Genomic DNA, 18,880 nt, shown 5'->3' with positions numbered 1-18,880 from the left:
ATCTCCAAAATATATAAACAGTTCATACAGCTCAATATCAAAAAAACAAACAACCCAATCAAAAAATGGGCAGAAGATCTACATAGACATTTCTCAAAAAAATACATACAGATGACCAAAAGCACATGAAAAGATGCTCAACATCACTAATTATTAGAGAAATGAAAATCAAAACTATAATGAGGTACCACCTCACACTGTTCAGAATGACCATCATCAAAAAGTCTACAAATAATAAATGCTAGAGAGGGTATGGAGAAAAAGAATCCTCCTACATTGTTGCTGGGAATATAAATTGGTACAGCCACTATGGAGAAGAGTATGGAGGTTCCTTAAAAATCTAAAAATAGAGCTACCATGTGATTCAGCATTCCCACTCCTGGGCATATACCTGGAGAAAACCATAATTGGAAAAGATACATGCACCCCAGTGTTCATAGCAGCAGTATTTACAATGGCCAGGACATGGAGGCAACCTAAGTGTCCATCAACAGATGAATGGATAAAGAAGCTGTGGCACATATACACATATATAATGTGTATATATATGATATACACATATATTACACAATGGGATATTACTCTGTCATTAAAAAGAATGAAATAATGCCATCTGCAGTAACACAGATGGACCTAGAGATTATCATACTAAGTAATCCAGACAGAAAGACAAATATCATATGATAGCGCTTATATGTGGAATCAAAAAAAAATGATACAAATGAACTTATTTACAAAACAAATAGACTCACAGACATAGAAAACAAACTTACAGTTACCAAAAGGAGAGGCGGGGATAAATTAGGAGTTTGGGATTAACATATACATACTACTCTATATAAAATAGACGACCGAAAAGGACCTACTGTATAGCACAGGGAACTATACTCAATATCTTATAATAACCGATAATGGAAGAGAAGGTAAAAAAAGTATATATTCACATACATATACACATATATAATTGAATCACTTCACTGTACATTGAAACTAACATAACATTGTAAATCAACTATATTTCAACTAAAAAAATTTTTTTAATTAAAAATTAAAGAGAAGGCACCATGTTCTATGTAATCTGTTAACACAATGTACTAAAACCTATCATTTCTCTCTTTTCCAAGCAGGCAAAAACAAAACCAAAAACAACATACTGGCCACCACTGGCCAGACTCTTCACCCTTGTCTCAGCCACCCTGCTCGATTTAGGGAATGCCATCAGCCCACTCACAGGGAGTCCCCTCCCATGTCACTGCTCTCTCCTCCTGGCTCCCCTCCCACTGACACATTTAATCAGGAAGTCTCCAGGGAAGGAAGGTTCTCTCTGAGATAACAAACATCCCCACAAAACATAAAATGTGGGTGAAATGATTATTTCCAAGGCTGCCTGTGCTGAGGTTTCTGAACAGACCATCCATGACATGCTATTTTATCAAATGACCAGCCTCACTTTAACTCTCACTTTGTCATTAGTTAAATCCTCACTGAATTAATTTCTTGTCAGTCATAAAGATCACTTACTTGGAAAGAATGTCTTGAAAGCACATTGTAGAAGCCTCTTGGGAAAACTCATCTTTATCTTAGTTACTAATTAGATGGATTTGTTCCAACTGTAAGTGAAAATATTCCCATGTGTGTAGCTGAATGGGAATTTTGTTTCCGACACCAGCATTTTACTGGAAATCTCTGCATTGTCTGTCAGGAGAGCAACCAAACTTAGAATTCCCCCCAGAAACAACGGCCTCTGCATTCGTGAGAATAGTCTGGAGCAGGAGGGTAGCCGCCTTGCCATCATGATCGGGTCTCAAGACTGTTTCCTGTCAATAACCCCAACACACAGCTGACTCTTCGGTCCTACCCAGCTCCCCATCACTCCCTAGTAGGCCCTTCCACAGCCCCAAACCCAACACAACTGTCACATTCCCAGCAAAGCTGCCCCCAATGGCCCCCTCCTCAGCAGAACCAGGTCCCCTGGGTCCTATGGCCCCTTTTGTTCCAGCCTCTGAAAGAAAGCCATCCTGCTTACATGGCTGCTCCCTTGGACCACAGACGCCACAGCAGTAGGGACCTTTTCTAGACCTCTGAGCATCTCAGTGCCCAGCACAGGGCCTGAAACAAGGGAGCGCTCACACCTGGTTTTTGAGGTTTTGGGGGAGCCTGAGCTGAAATACAGGGGGTCATTGAGGCCAACATGGGTTCTCCTTTTTTTGCCCCAAGATAAATCTCTTAGGCCTGGGACAAGCATTTCAGTATCTTTTGATGAATGGATAGATAGGCTGACCAATAGCACAGAAATGCAAAATGAATCCTCCGTCAATCACCCTCCCACTGGAGGCCTGGAATCCTTTTTGGCTTACCCACCTCTCCAGCAGTCTAAAACATGTCCCACTGGACAGGAAGGCTGGTGACCACCCTCTGTTCTTTGCCACAGGGATTGCACAGCAGTGATGATTACCTTTGGCCTCTGACATCCTTGGCCGGTGCAGACCTGGAAATTCCAGCAGTGTTGGCTGTTGACCAGCGTTGGAGGAACCAATGAACAATCATAGAGTTGCACGTTTTTTAATTTTTCACCAAGTGCTCTAGAAGGCAAGTAGTTTATCACTTCCCCACCCTGAAATGACAGAGCATGACAGACAGTGTAGGATGCTGGGATGCTGGCTCTTGTTTTCCAGAGTTCCTGGAGCAGGCCCCAGTGAACAAAGCAAGGCCCGTACAGTGTGTCGTCTGCATATTGTACACACTCAGTCTACACTTAGCAGCACCAGCACTGCTGAAGTCAGGGCCGGCCATCCAGAAGATTACACCTTGGATCTCAAGATCCAGAGAGGGTTTAACTTCCAGAGGCAGACAGCAGGTGCCATGACGGAGGCAAAGTCCTCTGACACCGCAAAGGTCTAATGTCTTGACTTAAGGCTAGACGGGAGGCAGGAAAGAATAATGAGGTCAAGGAATCCCTGGATTGCTGAAGAGATGACCTTCTAAAGAAAAGCTGCGTCTGCAGCTCACAATGTTCACAATGAAAGAACACTGCTTGGGATTCTAGACCTGAGTGGAGAAAAGCAACGGCTGGGCTAACAGAGCCAGAATTTTATTCACAGTAAAACAGTCCTAATCTAAAATTCTAGAATTTATGAACAATGTCTTTTAAGAATGAGAATTCAAAAAAAAAAAAAAAAGAATGGGAATTCATAAACCCACCAGACCAGCTGACAGGGAAAAAGAAAAAAAAAAAACCCACCAATGTTCTCTATGAAACATAACCACACAAAAATTAATTAAATCTTCCTCTACTCCCAATACCTCAGCCTCCGCCCACCCCTTTAAAAAAAAAAACAAAACATGAAATTCACGCACATCTGCACACACTCAAATACGCAAACGAAGTACAGCATACCCAAGGAAACCTTAGGAATCGCCTAAGGGTTTTTCACTAGCTCCCCAGATGCTCTGTTTTTCTAGACAAAGAGTCAAGCTCTGATAGCTATGTCTAAGCAGTAAAAATCAGGCAGCTGAGATCCCTTCCCTCAGTCTCCTGGCTTATTGGTCAATGCAGAAGAACCAACCATAAGTCAAGAGGGAAGGCCAAGGTTGGTGTTCTGTGGAAGGAAGCTGCCGGGTTGTCCTGCAGCCTGGCGCCCTCATGGGGAGCAGGAAGCTTGGTGCACCCAGCAAGGCCACCAACGGGTTCTGCTCCAAAGCATGAAGCTCAGAGTCAACACCCAGGACACGGAGAGAGGAGCGTGTGTGGACAGGATGCTTGGGGAGGGGATTTCTGGAGACCAAGTTTTACTGCTTGCAGGCATGAGAACAGAAACCTAAAACAAACCATCATGAGATATCCAAGGATCACAGATTGTGGAGCTGAAACAGATGATGTAGTCCAACTCTGCATTTTACATAAAATCCATTTATGAAGAAAGCAGAGAGGTGGTCTGCCCAGGATCCTGACTCCAAGGCTTCCCTGGTTGTTGGTCTAAATCAGTTGATCAGTCCATTGTTTCTAACCAAGGTCTCTCGCCTGAGGTGGAGAATCATTTGTTTCCAGAAGGTTAGAATCTCCCACTCAACAGGCCTCCTTGTAAGAGTCAGGCTGGGAAATGCAGAAGAACCAGATTCTGGAACCAACGTGTCTACACTCACCACTTCCCAGGGGGCAATAAAAGCCTAACACATATGTTTCTCTGCCTTATCCTACAGACACTTCCCCCACATTTTGTAAAATAAATAATTCAAAATAGAATGAAAATCCCAGGCAAGGACAGTTTCTGGCCTAAAGATGTGCTCTGCCTCTTAACAGTGACTCATAAAACTCACACCTGCAACTCACTCCCAGGCTCAGGGTGGAGAGGACAGTCTGACGTGCTGGGGCAGCACATGAACCCCCGGGACAGCAATTACACACCAGTCCCAGCCCCTTATATATTAAATTTATCTTCATAAATAGAGCATCCCAACTCAAGCGACCATAATAAAGAAGGCCAAAGTTTGAGTGCTTTCCTCAAATATCTACACAAACCCTCAAATATCTATGAAACTATATGCTCATGGCAAAATGGACACCTCTTCATGGGAGCTTCAATTGCCATGATAGTCAAATGCCAAGTTACACACAGACCCAAATACCCATCCCTGTTGGATTACGGGGACTAAGATGAAAAAGTCACTTTGCAATAAGGCTCACGGCAAATGCCTTTAAAGAAAAAGCCCAATTAATTTGATTTTAAATGATCTGATTCCCCCTCCCCCACACCCCGAACTTGAAACATACTCAAGTTTTCAAGGTCACATCTATGACATAAAATGGGCCCACTAGACCAATAGATGTGGTCCAGTTGACTTGGCTGCCAGGCCTACCCATTTATTGACGTGATAGTGTGGTGATCACCTTTCCCTTGTACGAATCTCTGAGCCATGCTGTTCAACCTCAGTGTGAGAACCAGTATCATATGGGTAATGAACTGAGGGACAAGGTGTCTGGATTGAAGTTCATCTTAATGGTTTCCATAAAGCCTATTTTCTAGCCATCTAGGAAATTTGGGTTTAGTTTCCCTATTCTCTTCCCCTGTCAAAAACATACTAATTTTGATCAATCACATTAGACCACTTTGGTTAGATGATCGTGACCATGAAAAGAAACTGGAACAAACATATCAACAGCCCATTAGGAAAACCAAAGGGCAGTAACCCCCCCATGGAGCCCTCATAACTCATCTCTTGAAGGCACAGTGTCCAGGGAGGTTGGCGGTGGCAGGGCCTCTGTGTTCTTGGCATTGCGGTAGATGTGACCTTGCTTCCTGGACTTCCAGGCATGTGTCCTGTCCCAGTCAGTGGCCACTGTCTCATTGTCCCAGATGGTTGAGGTCTCCGTGTCACTCAGATACCCTGGCTGGCCTGTGTAGTGTGTTGGGTAGATGAGCAAGGGTTCTGCAGAGAAGGCTTTCAAGTCCCTGGATTCGTAATGCTCCATGTACTCAGCACTGAAAACAAGAGGTGTACAGGTGGGTGAGGGAGCAGGACACTTACAGAACAGGGGAAAAGAGCCCCACTTGTTATCTCTTAAATTCTCATAGATTCATTTGATTATTTTTCAAGTTGTGTCCTGTGTGGAAAATTTTAATCTACGAACACAATACAGTTTTCTTTAAAAGCTTTCAGATGGTCTAAACAAATGCACAAAGAAAAAGGTCAGGATGTTTCTGTTGTATTTGGATAGACTAGTTTAAAAATGAATTTCAGGTCTTATTCTAAAAATTAAGGATTAAGCTCTGTTGGACCATAATAATAAATAAATGTGATCACTTTGTATAAAAATGCTCTGTTCCCGGATTAATAAATTAGACGGCTGGGAGCTGGATGGCAATGAAGGGTTGAGTGATGTGGTGTAGGCTTGGAGGCACACCAGCGTGGCTTTGCATTCCAGCGACAAGTGAGTGTAAAGTGGAGGGATGACTTGCCCTCCCTCCCAGGGCTCCTGTGCAGATTACATGAGGTGACATCTGCTTGGCTGCTAGGTCTCAATTTCCTTTCTGTTGAGGGGATGATGATTGACCTCCATGTTTATGTTGGGAAGCAGAGATAAAAATCAGTCTCCGACATGTTGTCCATCTTTACTGAAGACAGGAGACAAAATGAGCAAGATGCAGGACAAGAACACTCAACTGCTAACATGAAGACCATCTAGGGAGGAATCACCCAGCAACTGAGAGAAGAAGCCAAGGTTAGAACCTGGTCTTCTGCTCCAGTAATGAATTTAAGGAAGCACTGATCAAGCAGCTATTATGTATAGAGTTTGGACTAGGCTCTAAGGACACAGAGATAAAGGATGGTTCCTGCCTCAGGGGCTCATAGGTTATTGGGGAGACTGACACATAAACCCATAATTTACCATGCCCTTGATAAGCACTAGGTCAGAGTGAACCCCCAGGCTACAGGAACTCTAGCATCACACTGCCTTCTTCTATGGACACCTTGCTCAGAGGCCACCTCCACTCTCTCTGAGCCTCTAACACATCTCTGTGATTGCAGGTATCACAATATATCACAATGACTGTTCTAGAGTCTGGGTTCCCGACTAGCCTGTGAGCTACTGCCTGGCCAACAGTACACTCAATGAACTAAGAAATGAACAGAAAACTCTGAGGTGTTTAGGAAGATGACCTTCACCTTGAGGTGTATATGGGTTTATGGAAGTAAGAAAATCAGAGATGAGAGGACTGAGCAGATTACGTCCAGTTAAACTACCCGCTGGGTATTAAAGAGGACTCCTATGCAAGACTCACCATTTCTGCCTCATCTTCCCCATCTGTAAAAGGGGATAATCACTCAAATCGGCCTCTCTGGGTCATGATTATGGACAGATCACTTAGGAAAGTAGTACCCCTTAAAATATATTAAGTATTACCCAGAAACCAAGTAGCATAATTCATGAATGGATTTTGCTCAAGGGATAGGCAGGCAGTTCAGGGTAACTCACACAGGATGCTTGTTGTACATGATTGGCAGAAACTCATCCACTGGTAGCATCTTCCCAAAAGGATTGGCTCCAACAAGCTTCTGTGCTCCTTCCAGAGAGATGACATAGCCCAGAGTCCAGTAAGAATAGTCAGCTTCGACCAGATTTACCACATTGGGCACAGCTTTCTCTGGCTCTTTTAGTTGCATCCTCTTCCTGCCAATATAACTAAAAGGAAATGGGTGGAGGAGAAAATTCCAATTTTAGTATTAGACATCCATAAGAATGGAGCACAGCTCTGCAGACTTTTGAAAGCTTGGACCAAGTGTGTCTTATTTAAATGTATCACACAACAAGGCACATCACATCAACCATGGCTGTCATCTCCCATCAATGGGGCCATTTCTGTGGCTCCACTTATCAACATCCCAACTATTCTTGCCTAGCAGACTGTTGAAGCGTGAAAGTTGAGATGTAGAGATTAAAAGATCTTTCAGAGGTTCGAGACAAGATGGCAGAATAGAAGGACTTGAGCTCACCTCCTCTCACAAAATCACAACTAACTGCTGAACAACCACCAACAAAAAAGACTGGAACCTACCAAAAAACATATTCTACATCCAAAGATAAAGAAGAAGCCACAGCAAGATGGTAGGAGGGGCGCATCTGTGATACAATCAAATCCCATACCCACTGGGTGGGTGACCCACAAACTGGAAAATAATTATATTGCAGTTGTTCTCCCACAGGAGTGAGAGTTATGAGCCCCACATCAGGCTCCCTGTTCTGGGTGCTCTGACATTAGGAGGAAGAGCCCCCACAGCATTTGGCTTTGAAGGCCAGCAGGGCTTGATTACAGAAACTCCACAGGACTGGGAGAAACAGAACCTCCACTCTTGGAGGATGCACACAAGGTCTCATGCACAGTGGGACCTAGGGCGAAAGCAATGACTTCAGAGGAGCCTGAGGCAGAGCTACCTGATGGTCTTGGAGGGTCTCCTGAGTAGGCAGGAAAGAGGCTGTGGCTCACTGTGGTGACAAGGACACTGGTGGTGGAGGTACTGGGGAGTATTCATTGGTATGAGCTCTCCTGGAGGCTTCCATTTTGAGACCAAGAACTGGCCCCACACAAGAGCCTGTAGGCCTAAAGTCTTCCTGAGCCCACAGTTGCCTCCAAACACACCCCTTGACACAACCCTGCCCACCAGAGAGACAAGACCCAGCTCCACCCACCAGTGGGCAGGTACAGTCCCTGCCACCAGGAAGCCTGAACAAGCCTCTAGACCAGCCTTGCCCAACAGGGGGCAGACACCAGAAGCAAGAGGAACTATAATCCTGCAGCCTGTGGAAGACAGACTGCACAAAATGTTAGACAAAATGAGATGGCAGAGGAGTATGTTCCAGATGAAGGAACAAGATAAAACCCCAGAAGAGCAACAAAGTGAAGTGGAGATAGGCAATCTACCTGAAAAAGAATTCAGAGTAATGATAGTAAAGAGGATACAAAATCTCAGAAAAGGAATGGAGGCACAGACTGAGAAGATACAAGAAATATTTAACAAAGGACTGAAGATATAAAGAACAAAGTTGAACAATACAATAACTGAAATGAAAAATAGACTAGAAGCAATCAATAGCAGAATGAATGAGGCAGAAGAAAGGATAAGTGAGCTGGAAGACAGACTATTGGAAATCACTGCTGCGGAACAGAATAAAGAAAAAAGAATGAAAAGAAATGAGGACAGTTTAAGAGGCCTCTGGGACAACATTAAACTCATAAACATTCACATTATAGTGGTCCCAAACGGAGAAGAGAGAGAGAAAGGGCCTGAGAAAATATTTGAAAAGATAATAGCTGAAAGCTTCCTTAACATGGGAAAGGAAGCAGTCACCCAAGTCCAGGAAGTACAGAGAGTACATAGAGGATAAACCCAAGGAGGAACATGCCAAGACACATAATAGTCAAATTGAGAAAAATTAAAAACAAAGATAAAATATTAAAAGCAATGAGGGAAAAGCAACAAATAACATACAGGGAATCCCCATAAGGTTATCACCTGATTTTTCAGGAGAAACTCTGCAGGCCATTAGTGGCATGATATACTTAAAGTAATGAAAGGGAAAAAGGTACAACCAAACATACTCTACCCAGCAAGGCTCTCATTCAGATTTGATGGACAAATTAAAAGCTTTACAGACAAGCAAAAGCTAAGAGAATTCACCAGCACCAAACCAGCTTTACAACAGATACTAAAGGAACTTCTCTAGGTGGAAAAGAAAAGGCCACAACTAGAAACAAGAAAAGTATGAATGGGAAAGCTCACCAGTAAAGGCAAACATACAATAAAGGTAGGAAATCATCCACACACAAATATGGTATTAAAACCAGCAATCATGAGAAGAGGAGAGTACAAATACAGGACATATGAAATGTACTTGAAATTAAGAGACCAGCAACTTAAAACAATCTTGTATTTATATAGACTGCTATATCATTGTAACCACAAACAAAAAAAAATCTACAATAGATATACACACAAATAAGAAAAAGGGTGGGCCCGGGTAGCTCAGTGGGTAGAGTATCAGACTTTTAACCTGAGGATCCAGGGTTCATGGCCCTGTTCGGGCGGAAAATGAGCTTTGGGGACTTCCAGGAAGATGGCGGAAGAGTAAGACGCGGAGATCACCTTCCTCCCCACAGATACACCAGAAATACATCTACGCATGGAACAACTCCTACGGAGCACCTACTGAACGCTGGCAGAAGACCTCAGACCTCCCAAAAGGCAAGGAACCCCCCACGTACCAGGTTAGGGCAAAAGAAAAAAATAAACAGAGACAAAAGGATAGGGACGGGTCCTGCACCAGCGGGAGAGAGCTGTGAAGGAGGAAAAGTGTCCACACACTAGGAAGCCCCTTCGCGGGCGGAGACTTCGGGTGGCGGAGTGGGGGAGCTTCGGAGGCGGAGTCTGCGAGTGGCAGAGTGGGGGAGCTTGGGAGACGCGGAGGAGAGCACAGCAACAGGGGTGCGGAGGGCAAAGCGCAGAGATTCCAGCGCAGAGGGTCGGTGCCGACCGGCACTCACCAACCGAGAGGCTTGTCTGCTCGCCCGCCGGGGCGGGCGGGGCTGGGAGCTGAGGCTCCAGCTTCTGTTGGAGCGCCGGGAGAGGACTGAGGTTGGCGGCGTGAACACAGCCTGCAGGGCGTTAGTGCACCGCAGCTACCCAGGAGGGAGTCCGGGCAAAATTCTGGACCTGCCGAAGAGGCAAGAGACTTTTTCTTCCCTCTTTGTTTCCTGGTGCACGAGGAGAGGGGATTAAGAACGCTGCTTAAGAGAGCTCCAGCGTGAGCCGTGGCTAAAAGTGCGGAGCCCAGAGACAGACATGAGACGCTAAGGCCGCTGCTGCCGCCACCAAGAAGCCTATGTGCGAACACAGGTCACTATCCACACCCCCTTCCGGAGAGCCTGTGCAGCCCGCCACTGCCAGGGTCCCGGGATCCAGGGACAACTCGCCTGGGAGAACGCACGGTGCGCCTCAGGCTAGCAACTCATGCCGGCCTCTGCCGCCGCAGGCCCGCCCCACACTCCGTGACCCTCCCTACCCCCACCCCAGCCTGAGTGAGCCAGAGCCTCCGAATCAGCGGCTCCTTTAACCCCGTACTGTCTGAGCAAAGAACAGACGCCCTCCGGCGACCTACACGCAGAGGCGGGGCCAAATCCAAAGCTGAGCCCCTGGGAGCTGTGAGAACAAAGAAGAGAAAGGGAAATCTCTTCCAGCAGCCTCAGAAGCAGCAGATTAAAGCTCCACAATCAACTTGATGTACCCTGCATCTGTGGAATACATGAATAGACAACGAATCATCCCAAATTAAGGAGCCCTGTGGATGAAAGGTTCTTGGTACTGCAGCCAGGAGTCAGTGCTGTGCCTCTGAGGTGGGAGAGCCAACTTCAGGACACTGGTCCACAAGAGGCCTCCCAGCTCCACATAATATCAAACGGTGAAAATCTCCCAAAGATCTCCATCTCAACGCCAGCACCCAGCTTCACTCAACGACCAGCAAGCTACAGTGCTGGACATCCTATGCCAAACAACTAGCAAGACAGGAACACAACCCCACCCATTAGCAGAGAGGCTGCCCAAAATCATAATAAGTCTACAGACACCCCAAAACACACCACCAGACATGGACCTGCCCACCAGAAAGACAAGATCCAGCCTCATCCACCAGAACACAGGCACTAGTACCCTCCACCAGGAAGCCTACACAACCCACTGAACCAACCTTAGCCACTGGGGACAGACACAAAAAACAACACGAACTACGAACCTTCAGCCTGCAAAAAGGAGACCCCAAACACAGTAAGATAAGCAAAATGAAAAGACAGAAAAACACACAGCAGATGAAGGAGCAAGATAAAAACCCACCAGACCTAACAAATGAAGAGGAAATAGGCAGTCTACCTGAAAAAGAATTCAGAATAATGATAGTAAAGATGATCCAAAATCTTGGAAATAGAATAGACAAAATGCAAGAATCAATTAACAAGGACCTAGAAGAACTAAAGATGAAACAAACAATGATGAACAACACAAAAAATGAAATGAAAAATACTCTAGATGGGATCAATAGCAGAATAACTGAGGCAGAAGAACGGATAAGTGACCTGGAAGATAAAATAGTGGAAATAACTACTGCAGAGCAGAATAAAGAAAAAAGAATGAAAAGAACTGAGACAGTCTCAGAGACCTCTGGGACATTAAACGCACCAACATTTGAATTATAGGCGTTCCAGAAGAAGAAGAGAAAAAGAAAGGGGCTGAGAAAATATTTGAAGAGATTATAGTTGAAAACTTCCCTAATATGGGAAAGGAAATAGTTAATCAAGTCCAGGAAGCACAGAGAGTCCCATACAGGATAAATCCAAGGAGAAATACACCAAGACACATATTAATCAAACTGTCAAAAATTAAATACAAAGAAAACATATTAAAAGCAGCAAGGGAAAAACAACAAATAACACACAAGGGAATCCCCATAAGGTTAACAGCTGATCTTTCAGCAGAAACTCTGCAAGCCAGAAGGGAGTGGCAGGACATATTGAAAGTGTTGAAGGAAAAACCTGCAACAAAGATTACTCTACCCAGCAAGGATCTCATTCAGATTTGATGGAGAAGTTAAAACCTTTACAGACAAGCAAAAGCCGAGAGAGTTCAGCACCACCAAACCAGCTCTACAACAACTGCTAAAGGAACTTCTCTAGGCAAGAAACACAAAAGAAGGAAAAGACCTACAATAACGAACCCAAAACAATTAAGAAAATGGGAATGGGAACACACATATCAATAATTACCTTAAATTTAAATGGACTAAATGCTCCCACCTAAAGACACAGATTGGCTGAATGGATACAAAAACAAGACGCATATGTTTGCTGTCTACAAGAGACCCACTTCAGACCTAGAGACACATACAGACTGAAAGTAAGGGGATAGAAAAAGTTATTTCATGCAAATGGAAACCAAAAGAAAGCTGGAGTAGCAGTTCTCATATCAGACAAAATAGACTTTAAAACAAAGACTATTAGAAGAGACAAAGAAGGACACTACATAATGATCAAGGGATCAATCCAAGAAGAAGATATAACAATTGTAAATATTTATGCACCCAACATAGGAGCACCTCAATACATAAGGCAAATACTAACAGCCATAAAAGGGGAAATCGACAGTAACACATTCATAGTAGGGGACTTTAACACCCCACTCTCACCAATGGACAGATCATCCAAAATGAAAATAAATAAGGAAACACAAGCTTTAAATGATACATTAAATGAGATGTAGTTAATTGATATTTATAGGACATTCCATCCAAAAACAACAGAATACACATTTTTCTCAAGTGCTCATGGAACATTCTCCAGGATAGATCATATCTTGGGTCACAAATCAAGCCTTGGTAAATTTAAAAAAATTGAAATTGTATCAAGTATCTTTTCCGACCACAACGCTATGAGACTAGATATCAATTACAGGAAAAGATCTGTAAAAAATACAAACACATGGAGGCTAAACAATACACTACTTAATAACGAAGTGATCACTGAAGAAATGAAAGAGGAAATCAAAAAATACCTAGAAACAAATGACAATGGAGACACGACGACTCAAAATCTATGGGATGCAGCAAAAGCAGTTCTAAGAGGGAAGTTTATAGCAATACAATCCTACCTTAAGAAACAGGAAACATCTCGAATAAACAACCTAACCTTGCACGTAAAGCAATTAGAGAAAGAAGAACAAAAAAACCCCAAAGTTAGCAGAAGGAAAGAAATCATAAAAATCAGATCAGAAATAAATGAAAAAGAAATGAAGGAAACGATAGCAAAGATCAATAAAACTAAAAGCTAGTTCTTTGAAAGGATAAACAAAATTGATAAACCATTAGCCAGACTCATCAAGAAAAAAAGGGAGAAGACTCAAATCAATAGAATTAGAAATGAAAAAGGAGAAGTAACAACTGACACTGCAGAAATACAAAAGATCATGAGAGATTACTACAAGCAACTCTATGGCAATGAAATGGACAACCTGGAAGAAATGGACAAATTCTTAGAAAGGCACAACCTGCCAAGACTGAATCAGGAAGAAATAGAAAATATGAACAGACCAATCACAAGCACTGAAATTGAGACTATGATTAAAAATCTTCCAACAAGCAAAAGCCCAGGACCAGATGGCTTCACAGGTGAATTCTATCAAACATTTAGAGAAGAGCTAACACCTATCCTTCTCAAACTCTTCCAAAATATAGCAGAGGGAGGAACACTCCCCAACTCATTCTACGAGGCCACCATCACCCTGATACTAAAACCAGACAAGGATGTCACAAAGAAAGAAAACTACAGGCCAATATCACTGATGAACATAGATGCAAAAATCCTCAACAAAATACTAGCAAACAGAATCCAACAGCACATTAAACGGATCATACACCATGATCAAGTGGGGTTTATTCCAGGAATGCAAGGATTCTTCAATATACACAAATCAATCAACGTGATACACCATATTAACAAATTGAAGGAGAAAAACCATATGATCATCTCAATAGATGCAGAGAAAGCTTTTGACAAAATTCAACACCCATTTATGATAAAAACCCTGCAGAAAGTAGGCATAGAGGGAACTTTCCTCAACATAATAAAGGCCATATATGACAAACCCACAGCCAACATCATCCTCAATGGTGAAAAACAAAGCATTTCCACTAAGATCAGGAACAAGACAAGGTTGCCCACTCTCACCACTCTTATTCAACATAGTTTTGGAAGTTTTAGCCACAGCAATCAGAGAAGAAAAGGAAATAAAAGGAATCCAATTCGGAAAAGAAGAAGTAAAGCTGTCACTCTTTGCAGATGACATGATATTATACATAGAGAATCCTAAAGATGCTACCAGAAAACTACTAGAGCTAATCAATGAATTTGGTAAAGTAGCAGGATACAAAATTAATGCACAGAAATCTCTGGCATTCCTATACACTAATGATGAAAAATCTGAAAGTGAAATCAGGAAAACACTCCCATTTACCATTGCAACAAAAAGAATAAAATATCTAGGAATAAACCTACCGAAGGAGACAAAATACCTGTATGCAGAAAACTATAAGACACTGATGAAAGAAATTAAAGATGATACAAATAGATGGAGAGATATACCATGTTCTTGGATTGGAAGAATCAACATTGTGAAAATGACTCTACTACCCAAAGCAATCTACAGATTCAATGCAATCCCTATCAAACTACCACTGGCATTTTTCACAGAACTAGAACAAAAAATTTCACAATTTGTATGGAAACACAAAAGACCCCGAATAGCCAAAGCAATCTTGAGAACGAAAAACGGAGCTGGAGGAATCAGGCTTCCTGACTTCAGACTATACTACAAAGCTACAGTAATCAAGACAGTATGGTACTGGCACAAAAACAGAAATATAGCTCAATGGAACAGGATAGAAAGCCCAGAGATAAACCCACGCACATATGGTCACCTTATCTTTGACATAGGAGGCAGGAATGTACAGTGGAGAAAGGATAGCCTATTCAATAAGTGGTGCTGGGAAAACTGGACAGCTACATGTAAAAGTATGAGATTAGATCACTCCCTAACACCATACACAAAAATAAGCTCAAAATGGATTAAAGACCTAAATGTAAGGCCAGAAACTATCAAACTCTTAGAGGAAAACATAGGCAGGACACTCTATGACATAAGTCACAGCAAGGTCCTTTTTGACCCACCTCCTAGAGAAATGGAAATAAAAACAAAAGTAAACAAATGGGACCTAATGAAACTTAAAAGCTTTTGCGCAGCAAAGGAAACCATAAAGAAGACCAAAAGACAACCCTCAGAATGGGAGAAAATATTTGCAAATGAAGCAACTGACAAAGGATTAATCTCCAAAATTTTTAAGCAGCTCATGCAGCTTAATAACAAAAAAAAAAAAAACAACCCAATCCAAAAATGGGCAGAAGACCTAAATAGACATTTCTCCAAAGAAGATATACAGAGTGCCAACAAACACATGAAAGAATGCTCAACATCACTAATCATTAGAGAAATGCAAATCAAAACTACAATGAGATATCATCTCACACCAGTCAGAATGGCCATCATCAAAAAATCTAGAAACAATAAATGCTGGAGAGGGTGTGGAGAAAAGGGAACCCTCTTACACTGTTGGTGGGAATGTAAATTGATACAGCCACTGTGGAGAACAGTATGGAGGTTCCTTAAAAAACTACAAATAGAACTACCATATGACCCAGCAATCCCACTACTGGGCATATACCCTGAGAAAACCATAATTCAAAAGAGTCATGTACCAAAATGTTCATTGCAGCTCTATTTACAATAGCCCAGAGATGGAAACAATCTAAGTGTCCAACATCAGATGAATGGATAAAGAAGATGTGGCACATATATACAATGGAATATTACTCAGCCATAAAAAGAAACGAAATTGAGCTATTTGTAATGAGGTGGATAGACCTAGAGTCTGTCATACAGAGTGAAGTAAGTCAGAAAGAGAGAGACAAATACCGTATGCTAACACATATATATGGAATTTAAGAAAAAAAATGTCATGAAAAACCTAGGGGTGAAACAGGAATAAAGACACAGACTTACTAGAGAATGGACTTGAGGCTATGGAGAGGGGAAAGGTAAACAGTGACAAAGCGAGAGAGAGGCATGGACCTATATACACTACCAAACATAAGGTAGATAGCTAGTGGGAAGCAGCCGCATAGCACAGGGAGATCAGCTCGGTGCTCTGTGACCGCCTGGAGGGGTGGGATAGGGAGGGTGGGAGGGAGGGAGACGCAAGCGGGAAGAGATATGGGAACATATGTATATATATAACTGATTCATTTAGTTGTGAAGCTGAAACTAACACACCATTGTAAAGCAATTATACTCCAATAAAGATGTTAAAATGAAAAAAAAACTATCAAGAAGGAAAGGATCTGCTTGTAAAGCAGTGAGTTCTCCATCACTGGAGGTATTCAACACCAATGGAACACCCAGTTGGTAGGGATGCTGTGGTGATAACCTTGAGGATTTTCCATTCTGGTGAGCATTCTCATTGACCTTTCCAGTGTCTGAAACCTCACCATTACAGATACCCCTGGACATTAAAGTCCTGTCTAATAAATGTCATTTAAAGTCATTGATATTCCACATAGTAGAGAAAAGTTTGCAGTGCTCTGTGCATGGGTAGGGATAAGTAGGTAATGCTGGGAGATGGGGAGAAGAAGGTCTGGGGCCAGGTGTTGGCCCCCTTAAGGGCCAGCTCTCATGAGGCAGCCCAGCTGGGAGCAGGAGGAAGAGCACAGAGGCTGAGCACCTGAACCTGGGGCAGCAAGTGGGTAAGGGAAGGGACCTCAGGGCCATGGCTATCAGTGGCCTAGGATGCAAAATCTGCAGCTGCCTTTGCTCCAAACGGATGCCACCTGCCATTGGGTTTGAGGCTTCCCTCAGCTTCCCCTGCAGTTGCATCATCCCTGCCTGAGCCCCAGGCAAAAGCTGCAAACTGAAGCCGGCTTTGGAAATGTACACATGTAACCACATTCTCATCCTTTTGGAAAAAAAAAAAGAAAAAGGAATCCAAATAAAACACTAAAGATAGTCATCAAATCACAAGAGAACAAAAGAGGAAAGAACGAAGACCTACAAAAACAAATCCAAAACAATTAACAAACTGGCAACAAGAACATACATATAATTACCTTAAACGTACACGGATTAAATGCTCCAACCAAAAGACATAGATGGGCTGAATGGATACGAAAACAAGACCCATATATATGCTGTCTACAGGAGACCCACTTCAGACCTAGGGACACATACAGACTGAAAGTGAGGGGCTGGAAAAAGATATTCCATGCAAATGGAAATCAAGAGAGCTGGAGTAGCAATTCTCATATCAGAAAAAATAGACTTTAAAATAAAGACTATTACAAGAGACAAAGAAGGACACTACATAATGATCAAGGGATCAATCCAAGAAGAAGATATAACAATTGTAAATATATATGCACCCAACATAGGAACACCTCAATACATAAGGCAAATGCTAACAGCCATAACAGGAGAAATCAATAGTAACACAATAATAGTGGGGGACTTTAACACTCCACTTACATCGATGGACAGATCACCCACACAGAAAATCAGTAAGGAACACAGGCCTTAAATGACACAATAGACCAGATAGACTTAATTGATATTTATACAGCATTCTGTCCTAAAGCAGAAGACACATTCTTTTCACGTGCACATGGAACATTCTCTAGGATAGATCACATGCTGTGCCACAAAGCAAGCCTCAGTAAATTTAAGAAAATTGAAATCATATCAAGCATCTCTTCTGACCACAATGCTATGAGATTAGAAATCAACTTCAAGAAAAAAAAAAAACTAAAACAAAACAAAACACACAACGCATGGAGGCTAAACAATGTGCTACTAAGCAACCAATAGATCACTGAAGAAATCAAAGAGGAAATCAAAAAATACCTAGAGACAAATGAAAATGAAAACGCATTGATCAAAAACCTATGAGATGAAGAAAAAGCAGTCCTAAGAGGGAAGTTTATAGCAATACAACCCTACCTCAGGAAACAAGAGAAATCTCAAACAACCTAACATTACACCTAAAGCAACTAGAGAAAGAAGAACAAACAAAGCCCAAAGTTAGTAGAAGGAAAGAAATCATAAACCTCAGAGCAGAAATAAATGAAATAGAGACAAAGAAAACAATAGAAAAGGTAAATGAAACTAAAAGCTGGTTCCTTGAAAAGATAAAATTGATAAAACGTCAGCCAGACTCAACAAGAAAAAAAAGGGAGAAGCCTCAAATCAATAAAATCAGGAATGAAAAAGGAAAAGTTACAACCAACTCCACAGAAATACAAAGGATCACAAGAGACTACTACTATCAACTATATGCCAATAAAATGGACAGCCTAGAAGAAATGGACAAATTCTTAGAAAGGTACAATCTCCTAAGACTAAACCAGGAAGAAATAGAAAATATGAACAGACCAATCACAAGTACTGAAATTGAAACTGTGATTTAAAAACTCCCAAACAAAAATCCCAGACCAGACAGCTTCACAGGCGAATTCTATCAAATATTTAGAGAAGAGTTAACACCTTCTGAAACTGTTCCAAAAATTGCAAAGGAAGGAACACTCCCAAACTCATTCTATGAGGCCACCATCAACCCGATACCAAAACCAGACAAGTATACTACAAAAAAAGAAAATTACAAGCCAATTATCACTGATGAACATAGACACAAAAATCCTCAACAAAATATTAGCAAACAAAATCCAACAAGACATTAACAGGA

General features: G+C 42.2%; 1 protein-coding gene across 10 annotated transcripts in view; it reads right to left on the bottom strand.

Annotated features, from left to right (window-relative positions):
* COLGALT2 (collagen beta(1-O)galactosyltransferase 2) overlaps nucleotides 1-18,880 on the bottom strand; it is a 147,916-nt gene that overhangs the window by 9,536 nt on the left and 119,500 nt on the right. For 6 of the 10 annotated variants that reach the window (XM_060295498.1, XM_060295500.1, XM_060295508.1 and 3 more), the window contains 3 exons: nucleotides 6,977-7,183; nucleotides 2,456-5,480; nucleotides 1,522-1,695 (listed from right to left, as the gene is read on the bottom strand). In XM_060295498.1, coding sequence (XP_060151481.1) covers nucleotides 5,204-5,480; nucleotides 6,977-7,183 — 484 coding nt within the window. In that variant the 3' untranslated portion in view covers nucleotides 1,522-1,695; nucleotides 2,456-5,203. The remainder of the gene's footprint in view (nucleotides 1-1,521; nucleotides 1,696-2,455; nucleotides 5,481-6,976; nucleotides 7,184-18,880) is intronic. The other 4 variants (XM_060295512.1, XM_060295514.1, XM_060295516.1 and 1 more) reach the window with 2 other exon arrangements.

Source organism: Globicephala melas, chromosome 1 (assembly GCF_963455315.2).
Source record: "Globicephala melas chromosome 1, mGloMel1.2, whole genome shotgun sequence".
NCBI classification, from domain to species: Eukaryota; Metazoa; Chordata; class Mammalia; order Artiodactyla; family Delphinidae; genus Globicephala; species Globicephala melas.
Note: the sequence above shows the minus strand (reverse complement) of the source record. Positions and strands in the feature narration are given on the sequence as shown.